General features: G+C 52.1%; 1 protein-coding gene across 4 annotated transcripts in view; it reads left to right on the top strand.

Moving 5' to 3' along the window:
• ABR (active BCR-related) overlaps positions 1-11640 on the top strand; it is a 196007-nt gene that overhangs the window by 129376 nt on the left and 54991 nt on the right. For all 4 annotated transcript variants that reach the window (XM_023519258.1, XM_012811585.2, XM_012811586.2 and 1 more), the window contains 4 exons: positions 1742-1849; positions 5600-5660; positions 10241-10293; positions 10869-11009. In XM_023519258.1, the coding sequence (XP_023375026.1) occupies positions 1742-1849; positions 5600-5660; positions 10241-10293; positions 10869-11009 (363 nt within the window). The remainder of the gene's footprint in view (positions 1-1741; positions 1850-5599; positions 5661-10240; positions 10294-10868; positions 11010-11640) is intronic.

Here is an 11640-nt window from a genome sequence, read left to right as displayed (position 1 = left end):
TTTTATGAATATATTTTATTTATCCCAACAGATCCAAATATTCTTTCTTTCCTTTTTTTTTTGAGACAGAGTCTCACTATGTCGCCCTTGGTAGAGTGCTGTGGCACCACGGCTCACAGCAACCTCAAACTCTTGGGCTTAAGTGATTCACTTGCCTCAGCCTCCCAAGTAGCTGGGACTACAGGTGCCTGCCAGAACACCCTGCTATTCTGTTGTTGTTGTTGCATTTGTCATTGTTGTTTAGCTGGCCCAGGCCAGGTTCGAACCCACCAGCCTCAGTGCATGTGGCCAGCACCATAACTACTGTGCTATGGGCACCAAGCCCAAATAGTATTTCAACATGTGATCAGTAGTTGAAAATTCATGAGGTGATTAGCATTCTCTTTTACACACTAAGCCTTTGGAATCCAGTATGTATTTTACACTTAATAGCACATTCCATTGTGGACTGGTCGTATTTCAGGCACTTAGTAGCCACAGGCAGTTAGCAGCTACTCTTTTGAATAGCATAGCTCTATGGTTTATATCTAGAAGTAGATTCGCTAAGAAGTAGGCAGAAGTTGTGCCTATTTTCAACTTTATTAGCTGAGGGGTTTTTTAATTTGTTTTTTTGTTTTTTTTTTTTGAGACAGAGCCTCACTCTATTGCCAACCTCAAACTCTTGGTCTCAAGCAATCCTCCTGCCTCAGCCTCCAGTGCCCAGCTAGTTTTTCCACCCCCAGTAGAAACAGGGTATCTCTCTTGCTCAAGACACCTGCCTTGGCCTTCCAGAGCTCCAGGATTATAGGCGTGAACCACCACATTCAACTTTATTAGTTATTCACAAATTGCTCTCTAAATAATTATACTAATTTATACTCCCACAAGCAGTCTATAAGAGTTCATATTTCCTTATATTCTTGCCAATCCTTAATAGTATTAGACTTTTAAATTTTGACCCTTCTAATAGGTATGAAATAGTATCTCACTGTGGTTTTAATTTAAATTTCCACCCTTTTCTCTCTTAGAGGAAACGCATATGCACAGCCCAGAGAGAGCTCTCCATAAATATTTGAGGAATTGAATTAATGAGCCTTGGTTTTCCCTTTTAGGATAGGATCTGCCCTGCCTCCCAGAGGGGGCGAGGCCCTGTGTGATCATAAGTCATGGAAAGCTGTGTGTTAGATTCTGAGTGACATGTTGTAGTAAGGCAGGAACTTTGCCTCCATGGAACAGGAGGAGGTGGGGACAGGGACCTAGAAGCAGAGGGAATTAGAGACTGCACCTCTGAATGCTGTGTCTCCCACTCTGTATGGGGAGGGAGGGCTGAGCAGGCCGCATCTGCCCACCCCCTCCCATCTCTCCCTGCTTCAGCTAATTTTAGGATGTGGAAGAAGTATGAGGCATTAAGGGGCTCAGACCCTCTGAGACCTTGATGATGCTAAGGGAAGCCAAACGTGATGAGTTGAATGTCTAGCATACCAACAAAGGCCCTGCCCTGCTTTCCCCCACCCCCAGTATCCCCTTGTTAACCGTATTGGCTCAGCAGGTTTCCATGGAAACTGTCAAGTTCAAAGGGATACTGTAATATGTTCATCCCTGCCTTTCCCCTAGTTGCTAGCTAGCCTTTGGAGCTGAGTTAGAGGTTCTGAGCGCTAAGGGAGCTCCAGGTGCTCTGGTTTACACTTGTATCCATTCATTAATCGTCACTCCACCCTCCCCCTCACCCTCCGCCTCTCCATTCTGTGTCTTCTCCCTGCAGGCCAGCCAGCTGGGTGTATACAAAGCTTTCGTGGATAACTATAAAGTCGCTCTGGAGACAGCTGAGAAGTGCAGCCAGTCCAACAACCAGTTCCAGAAGATCTCAGAGGTAGGCAGCTCCTCTCACAGCCACCCCAAAGCACTGGGCTTTGGGGGCTGCTTGGAGCCTTCCAGCCTTTGGGTCTCCCCTTCCTTGCTTGCCAGTCAGGAAAGTGGTTACCCTAATGGGTAACACTTAGCCTGATATTTGCTTTCTGGCACTTGACATTTTCCCTTTTAACATAATAATATTGATTTGTTTCTTTTTTTATTCAATTTTAGGTTAGAGAGAGGAACAGGGGAGGCCAAAAAATGAAAAAAAAAAAAAAAAAAACAACCCCCAAACCAGGGGTTCATATTCTTCCCATGCTGTGGTGATCTTGAGTGTCACTTCCCTTCTCTTGGCCATTGTTTCCTCTTCTGTAGGATGAGGTGTCCAGGGAATCCTAAACTTGCTTAGTAAGAACCACTGGGGCACTAGTTAAAATGCAGATTTCTAGCTAGGCACCTTCCCTGGGACTTCTGATTCAGAAGGTTTAGGATGGGGCCCAGGAGTCTATTTTTAAAAGACTCTAGATGATTTTTATGATCAGGAAGATATGAAAAAGTCTGGACTAGGTAGTTTTTTTAAGATCCTTGCCAACTCTGAGACTGCAATCCTATAAACAGAGAGAGGGCAAGGACCACTCATATGGGGAAGCAGCCTCAGACCCTCTGGCTGAGAACATACCTGTTTTGCTACCACAGCTAAGCCTCTCCATACTCCTCTGCAGGGCAGGGATGTAGTAGCATCTGCCATTGCCTTTTTTAAATTTTTTGCAGTTTTTGGCCGGGACGGGGTTTGAATCCACCACCTTCGGTATATGGGGCCAGCGCCTTACTCCTTTGAGCCACAGGCACTGCCTAACCATTGCCTTTTTTTTTTTTTTTGAGACAGAATTTCACTCTGTGCCCTGGCTAGAGTGCCAGGGCATCTTCATAGCTCACAGCAACCTCAAACTTTGGGCTCAAATAATCCTCTTGCCTCAGCCTCCCCCGAAGCTGGGACTACATGCGCCTGCCACAATGCCCGGCTATTTTTAGAGACAAGGTCTTGCTTTTGCTCAAGCTGGTCTCAAACTACTGAGCTCAAGTAAGCCACTCATTTCAGCCTCCCAGAGTGCTGGGATTATAGGTGTGAGCCACCACACCCAGCAATTAGACAGGGTCTTGCTCGGTCACTTGGGCTGGAATGCAGTGGCCTCATCATAGCTCACAGCAACCTCAAACTCCTGGGCTCAAGTGATCCCCCTCCCTCAGCCTCCTGTGTAGCTGAGACTATAGGCATATGCCACCACACCTAGATGATTTTTCTATTTTTTTGCGGCCCAGAGGGGCTGGGTCCTCTAGGATTCTTTAGGAACATAGCCCCACTCATCCCTTTATCCAAAATGACCTCAGCGTCTGGTCTGGTAGGAACAGCACCCAACTCTAAGCTCAGGGTAAGAGAACCTCTGCTTCTGGGGCGGGGCAGATGCTTATGCGGTTTTGGAATTCCTGCCTTAAAGGCCTCTTGGCCCTTTGATTTTTCTGTCTCACCTCTGACTCTAGGAAAGTTGGTGAGACTCAAGATGGTTTTCTTGAAAGTACTGGGGTTATGGGTTATGCCCAAGTTTGGAATCAACTGAGAGACAGCACAGGAGTGGGACAGATGCAGATGAAAATGTCAGCTTTATTACTGTTTTGTTTTGTTTTTTTTTTTTTTTTTGGAGAGGGAGCCTCAAGCTGTCCCTCCAACTCCTGGGCTCAAGCGAGTCTCCTGCCTCAGCCTCCCAAGTAGCCGGGACTACAGGCGCCCGCCACAACGCCTGGCCATTTTTTTGGTTGCAGCCATCATTGTTGTTTGGCGGGCCTGGGCTAGGGATTCGAACCCGCCACCTTAGGTATATGTGGCTGGCGCCTTAGCCGCTTGAGCCACAGGCGCCGAGCCAGCTTTATTACTGTTAAAAGCTGGATTGGAGAATGTGGATCTGTAGTCACACTGGGCTCACTAACACTCCGCCTCTGGAATTAAGTATTGAGTCCCTGGCAGGGTGGGAAGTCACAGACCTCTCCCCACAATAAGAGCAGAACCTGCCACTAACTCGGGGTACAGAGACAGGAAGGCTGAGCTCAGTTTCTTTCCCCAAACCATAAACCCCATGAGTCACTCTCTGTTGGGGAAGACAGAGTGAGGGGTGGGGAAGTCCCTACACATGGAATCGTGAGAATGAGAATGGAGAAACAGTGCTTCCCCTCTCGGCTTCCCGGCCTCCCTGGTAACCACCATAACTGGACTCCCCTGGTTGTGCTCGAAGTGGCCCTGCCAAGGCTGCCCGAGTGCCCAGAATCCAATGTGATCCAAAAAGTGTGGGGTCTTCTCTTAGTGTGGGTTGATGGCCATTCTCTGTGCACCCTCCACCCCTGTACCCTCTGTAAGCCCTTCTCAATGCCTGCCTGTCCCGGAGGGCAATGCCAGGCCCCTGGCCTTCTGCCAGGTGGCTTCTCATCCTGACTCACTTGATGATGCTGTTGCTTCCTGCTGGCATTGCCACTTAATTACTGCAATTAGGCCCTTCTACTTTGCAGCAAGAATGATTTCATACCTCTGGGCTGCACGTGGGGGGAGGGGGTCCATGGAGAAAAATGCCCTAAACCTAGAATCCAGGCACCAGCCAGAGACACAGTTAGAGAAGCGGTGTAAACCCCCCACCCCCAACTCGAGACACACACACACACACACAGAGGCACGTGCACGCGTGTAGGCGCATGCCCCAAGCTCAGTCTCTGGGAGTTTCCTCTATCTAGAAACAACTTGAGACAGAGGTAGGAAATGTGGTGTGCTTACTGTCTGGGCAGTTCTTCCCTCCCAAGCAAAGTAGTCAGGGAAGTCTGACCTTGGCCTCACCTCGCCCCTGCCTTCCCTCCAACAATCCTCTTCAAGGCTCTGTACACTCAGACTGCCAAGTGGGGATTGCATTACGGTTCCAATTGCAGGCCACACTGCCTCGTTAGCAAAAGCTGGAGCTGGAACCTCTCTCTCTATAGGAGAATAAAAGAGGTTTGGATGAGATAAGCTGGAGTCTGTTTCCGGCACTGACTACTGGGTTACTTGGTGAGCTGTCCAGGTGGCATGTTGGCTGTTCTTCCCAGGCAGTTTCCTCTGTTGCCCAGCATGGGCAGTAGGGGTGAAGGGTGGCAGGTGGGCTGGGAGCTGGCTGAGTCCTTCCTAATATGGGTAGGATGTAGCTTGGATTGTCCTGTGGAGCTCAGCCATCTCTGCCCCTGTGCAGGTGTGTGGGTCCCCTCCTCCTCATTTCAAGGGTTGCTTATGCCCCAGGAAGCAGCTGGAATACCTGGTGCTTGCTGACTCAAACCCTGTCTGTACTGGGTTGATGCATGGGGTTCCTGAGTAGTGGCTGCTGGGGGAATGACGGGTGGGGTCTTGCCCTTGCCAGCCTCATTCTCTGTAAGACTCTGAGGGTTGTTGAAAGAAGAATCTTAGGGGATGAATCTAGGGAGTTCCCATTCTCCTATTGCTCCCTACCACCCCGTCCTGTCTCTGCTACCCAGAGCCCCCTCCTTCTTGCCCACACCCCAGCTGCTGGACTCCACAAGGCTCCAGGAGATCACAGGGGATATAGGTGGTGAGGCAGAGACAGCTCCATTTCCACGGGGCCCCTTTGTCTCTCCTCTCACGTGTGCATCCTGGCTTGCAGAGCCTCTCTTCCTGCAGTGTTCACAGTTGGGGTAGGGGATGGAGGCATAGACCAGGTAGTGATTCCTCTCCTCCCTTTGGCAGGAACTCAAAGTGAAAGGTCCCAAGGACTCCAAGGACAGCCACACGTCAGTCACCATGGAAGGTACTTTGGGGAATGGGCAGGATTACAGTCACCTTCCTTTGTCTGGCTTTGTGGGCTGTGTGAGAGTGGTTCCCTCCCTTTTTGTGCGTGTGCGCGCGTGCGCGTGCACTGGAGCCAGCAAGGAATTCAGCCTCATCCCCAGGCAGCCAGCCAGCTACAAACGTGCTCCTCCTTAGGGTGCCAGCAGGCTGCTCACGCTTTCCCATCCTCCTCTCCCCTCCCCCTCCCTCTCGCCTCTCCACGCGCCTCCCCTCCCCTCCTCCCTGCTGGAAGAGCACTTGGAAGCGGCTGCTTGGTTCTGGAGGCTGTGCAGTGGCAGCCAGCAAGGTGGCTGGGTGGCCTGGCTGCTGATGGGAGCCGGGGAGCTGGGAGCGATGGCTGCACGCTCCTGCTGCAGGGACGGAGGCTGCCATGGAAATCCTCCTCATCATCCGCTTCTGCTGTAACTGCACCTATGGTAACCCGGGGCACCCCTCCCTGGAGTGGTGCACTTCCCACCTCTGGGGGCCGGCAAGGTTTGGGGCAGTGGGGAAGGGGGGTGGACAAGTGGCTGGACCTGGATTACCTCCTTCCCAGCCAGTGTCCAGTCTGGAGTTGAAGTCTGGGGGCCCCTCAGGACAGGTTGGCTTTGGAATGGAAGGACCAGGCTGGAAAGGTCCAGGTCTCCCTGAGAATCTGGGGAACTGGTGAGTTAGCACCTTTGAGCAACTTCCTAGAGAGACTCTTAAGGGGAGAAAGTAACAGGCTGCACCTGCAAGCCCGGAGACCCTGAAGCCAGAGAGAGGGTCCATGGGGCCCGTTGGAGAGTGGCAGATGGTCTGGGCAGCGGCTCCGCCAATGTAGAGGGTGCCAGCCCAGGCTGGAGGGAGAAGTTGGGAGTTTCTTTGTTTCTGGAGAGAGGAGCAGCCAGGGTATTGTGTGCGCAGAGCGTACCGGCTGCCTCTTCTCAGACTAGGGGCGGTGGGAGGACATGGAGCGGCTGTGATCTAGAAGGTATGGGGAGGTGTGTTTCTAGCCATCGGAACCCCTTGAGCTGAGGTCTCTGTGCTTAGAGTGGAAGGTAGGTCAGCATTGCCTGCGATGCTGTGGAGAGGGGGGTGTGGCAGGCTGCTGCTTTGTGAAGGTCACACACCCACTATTCAATGGAACAGATCAGGACCATCCTCTTTGCAATTCCCCCATCAAGGTGGGGGCGATTGTCCAGTGGACAGGTGCATGCTGCCAGCCAGGCTGTGGCTCATAGGAAGCTGAAGCAGACCTAGGCAGGGAGGCGTCCAGAAGTCCGTGGCCATACTGTCTGAGGCACGAAGTGCCGCCTTTGACAGGGTGCAGGAGCAAGTGTTGCCTCCAGGCCAGATGCCCTGGCCCCGTGTGTTAGAGCAGCAGGCGGCTGGTTTTAGGACCTTCCTTTTCCTTCCTACCAGGTGTTTTGTCTCTGCACCCTGCTCAGTCACTTTGCTTTTCCATCTCCGTGGTAACGTGGAGCTCTGTGTGAAAGCTGAAGGGAGTAGGGGGGTGGCAATTTGCTGGAGGCGAGATGGTGAGTTCTCCCAGCCTCTTTCTCAGAGGCTACCGCGCAGGAGGGGCTGTGCAGGGCCATCGTCCCCTCACCTTCTCAGGCCATCTTGCGTGAAGACTGCTCATGGTGGAAGCAACCTCTGAGGCAGCCTCCTCTGGTGGCCTCAGCAGGACAGCCATGGGAACTCTGTTCTGACAGGCCTGGTCAAGCAGAGAGCTGCATTTGAAATTGGCCCCTTCGAAGATCAGAAGGGAAATGCTCTTTTTGGTCTGGCCTAGGAATCAGCCAAGTCTCAAAGCTGCCTCCATAAAAAGCAAATCAGCCCTTCGCTTCTTCTTCCCTCCCCTATGGAGGCTTAGTCCTAGTGAAAGAGACCTGTGACCTGGAGGTAGGATTTCTCTGGTCCCTGCCATATAGTCTTTGAAGTCAGCTTCAAAGTGGGGAAGGAGGAATGAAGGAGCTGGTTTATAAGGAGGAGGCTCACCCATCCCTGGTGAATTTTTCTGAGCACTCTCCTGAGGTTCACTGAGCTTTTACAGGAGCTGTGTCCCCTGAGGAAAGAGATGGCTCAAAGTTAGGAGCATGGGTGGACCTAAATTCAAAGCCCAGCTATCACTTGTAGCTTGGTGATTGTGAGCACGTTTGCATCATGCCTCTTGGCCTCGGTTTCCTCATCTATAAAATGGGGCTAGTGAGAATTGCTTCCATTTTTGTTGTTGTTGTAGTTTTTGGCCAGGGTTGGGTTTGAACCCGCCACCTCCAGTATATGGGGCTGGCACACTACTCCTTGAGCCACAGGCGCCGCCCCAAGAATTGCTTCCATTTTTAATCACAGGGAATGCTGCCTGTAAAGCAGTCAACTTGGTGCCACTGGGCAGAATGAGCACTCGGCTGACCAGAGACCAGTTTGCACATCCGCAGGTGGCCTTCTAGACCCTGCAGGTGTTGTTTGCAAAGGTCCTGGTCAGGGAAGGCTTCTTCGAGGAGGCGGAGAGACAGGCATTGCAAGTTGGTGGGCGGGTGGTACCCAGGCAAGGAAGGAAGCGGACCAGCCTGCCAGGGCCTAGAAACAGATGAAGGGGCAAGAGTTCCTGGGGCAACAGTGAGCTACTCACCCTGAATTCTCTGGGACACAGGAACACAGAGGGCATAGGAGCACAAACATCAGTATTGCTCTTCTTTCTCTGGTTCCCTCCATATCTGACTGTGGCCCTGGGATCCTTTTTCTGTCCTTCCGTCGTCCCCACCTTTCCTCTCAACCTGCCCTTCTGGGACTCATTCCACAGCCCCGGTCAGGTGCACTTTTGAGATGACTACAGGCATATTAATAACCCCTCTGAAACCCAACCCGCCGTTAGTGCAGACCCATGAGCTTAGTCAGAAACTGCTTCCTCCTGGGACCCGAGAAGGACTAGCGGGAGCTGACAGTGCAGTGTCAGCTTTCCCTGGGACTGGAACTCAAGGGCTCACCCTGGCAGGTGTGTGAATTTGTGCTTTCTTTTGGGACTCTGGGGTTCTTGGATGTGATTTTCCCCCAAAGATAGGCTGGACCACAGGTGGGTACTTTAAACAGCCTTAGAAACGGGTGCCCTCTGAGCTGGGAACTGGGCTGTACCCTCAGTGTCCCAGGACACCCCAAACTTGGTCCTGCCCATTCTATCCCTGGTAGCATGAGGGGACGGCCTCTACAAATTGCTGCATAAGAAAAGGCTACAAGTAAGTCTTAAGAAGTGGTTTTCAACCTTTGCTATATATCCAAAGCAGCAAAGGAGCTTCTTAAAGATGCTGATACCCCATTTCACCCTGCAAGATTTGGATTTAGTTGATGGGGTGGGGTGCAGGCATCTGTATCTTTTAAGAGCTCCCCCAGTGATTCTAAATGGGCAGGGAAGCAAAGACTTCAGAGAAGGCCCACGACACCCTGCTGAGACCGCATCTTCTTCACAGCCAGCAGATTGCTTCCTGAGTGTCTGCTTAGCAGCACCCAGGGTATTTATATCTAGGGCTTTGAGGACTCTTGGGTTTGGGGGCTGGCTGTGGCGTGTCAGCTCTGGGATTCATCACAAGCTGATCCCACGGGACACCCAGTCTCGGGTCCTCCTTCCTCTTACTGTTTCTGTGGCAGGAAGCCAAAGGTCACGCTCCCGCTGACAGAGGCATCCAGGTGCAGGACTGAAGTTGAACCACACATATAGGGAGGGGTGGGGCACAGCTGCTCCCCAGGAAGGATACTTGGAAGTGTTGGTCTGCCAGCTGCCACCTTCACCTGTCCCTGCTGAATGCCAGCAATCCTCACTTGGTGTCTGGATGGTAGAGGGGTGTGGCATGTGAGGACCCAGCTGAGCTTGCATTTTCCAGCCTCATTGAGGCTCCCAAATGTGAGGCCCAAGCTGAGTTCCTTCAGGAAATCTCTTAGGCTGTTATCAGCTTGAGGGCAGAGCCTTTCAGTGGCGATCCAGCCTGCCTCTCTGGGTTCCTTCCGCCTGTCTTGTTCTGTCTGGGGCTTGAGAGTATATAGAGGGGTCTTTCCATATAGAGATGAAGCCAGTTGTGTGGGTCAGTATAGGCAATGCCAATTGCGGCTGGCCATGTCAGGCTTGTGACCAGAAGAGTCTGAGAATGACGGACCGGGTGAGCTGCCATTCCTGGGCAAACAGCACATGTCCTCCCTTATCCCCATTCTGGTGACCAGGTGGTGACTGGCATGTGCTGCACCTGCAGGGCATGGCAAGGTGCAACTATGGGATTCAAGGTGGTAGGCATAGGGAGGCCTCTGCTGTGAGCCAGGTCAGGCCCTGACAGACCTGGGGGGACAGCCCCGGTAGGAGGTGAGACAAGGAGGCAGGGATTGGGGGAGCTGGGCTGGGCTGCCAGGGTTTGTGTCCTTGGCCTGCCCTAGAAGTGAGAGCGGAGGTAGAGGTTGCTGTGGGACCATCCTGGCTTCCTGTAGGTGGGCGTTCATGTGGGAAAGCATGGTGGGTCGGGAGACAGTCAGTCTCTTAGGGGTCATTGTTCCTGGTATGTCACCATCCTGTCTCCTTCTCCCTGCCTTTCCCAACAGCTCTGTTGTACAAGCCCATTGACCGAGTCACTCGGAGCACCCTGGTACTACACGTGAGTGTCAAATCCTCTGAATGGCCAGGGAGGGGTTAAGAGTTTGGTGGAAGAATACACCTGCCTGGGGTGAGAGGGCACTGGCGTCACTGAGAATAGCTGATGTGGGGAGTCAGCCAGAGGGTCCCCAGACCCAAGTGCACCTGCCTGGCCCACAGTCACCATGCCAATGGGGCCAGGGTCTAAATATAGCCTGGCTACTAAGCTTGACATTTGGCCAAACGCTCCCTAGGAGGCAGGCACTTCCTGCTTCCTCATTCCCTGCCTCATGGTCTCCAGTGTCCCTGAAGCAGCTGCAGAGTGGGTAGAGGGGTCTCTCTCCTTACTGCGTGGTGAGATGAGCTTCCACCTGGCTTGCCCCTCCAGGGGGAAAGAATAATGACAGCAGCAGAAATAAAAGGAGCCCGCCCCCTGCTGCTCTGACTAAACCGTTTAGTTCAGGTTTGGCAGTGGTGAGTGTGGGTCCGTGAGTGCCCACCCTTTGAATTCTGTTGGTGAGGACTGAGCACTCCCCACTATCTTCTCATGGAGCCCCAGAACCACTCCCCCAACTCACTGCCCCCATCCCTTCCCAGGACCTACTGAAGCACACACCCGTGGACCACCCAGACTACCCACTGCTGCAGGATGCCCTCCGCATCTCCCAGAACTTCCTGTCCAGCATCAATGAGGACATTGACCCCCGCCGGACTGCAGTCACAACCCCTAAGGGAGAGGTGAGCCCAGGGCCCAGCACAGCCTTGCACCCAGGCTGAAGCATGCAGAGTGGCCAGATCCCCCATCCCTCTTCAGTCCTTGGCTACCTGACCTCTATGGCATTTCAGGCCCCAGGCTAAGAGCTTTAAGTCCAACATCTCATTCATCCTCATAGTAATTCAGTGAGGCAGAAGAGGAAACTAGGGCCTGGAGAGTCTCTTAACCATATAAGTATCAGAACTGGATTCCTTATCTGGGACATCTGTCTGTAGGCTCCATGCCTTCTTTCGTATCTCATTCTTGAATACAGACAACCCACTTTGGCCATTGTGATGCTATCAGTATCCCCTGGGAGGTTGTGAGGGAGCAAGTAGGAGCTCAAAGCCACTTTATTTCATTTATTTATTTATTTATTTATTTTTGGAGACAGAGTCTCACTTTGCTGCCCTTGGTAGAGTGCTGTGGCTTCATAGCTCACAGCAACCTCAAACTCTTGGGTTCAAGCAATCTTTTTGCATCAGCCTCCCAAGTAGCTGGGACTACAGGAGCCTGCCACAATACCCAGCTATTTTTAGAGATGGGGTCTCGCTCTTGTCTAAGCCACCTTATTTTTTATTTTTATTTTTATTTATTTATTTATTTTTTTTTTTT

The sequence above is a fragment of the Otolemur garnettii genome, unplaced genomic scaffold, assembly GCF_000181295.1.
Source record: "Otolemur garnettii isolate 467f Iridium unplaced genomic scaffold, OtoGar3 scaffold00166, whole genome shotgun sequence".
In the NCBI taxonomy this organism is placed as follows: domain Eukaryota; kingdom Metazoa; phylum Chordata; class Mammalia; order Primates; family Galagidae; genus Otolemur; species Otolemur garnettii.
Note: the sequence above shows the minus strand (reverse complement) of the source record. Positions and strands in the feature narration are given on the sequence as shown.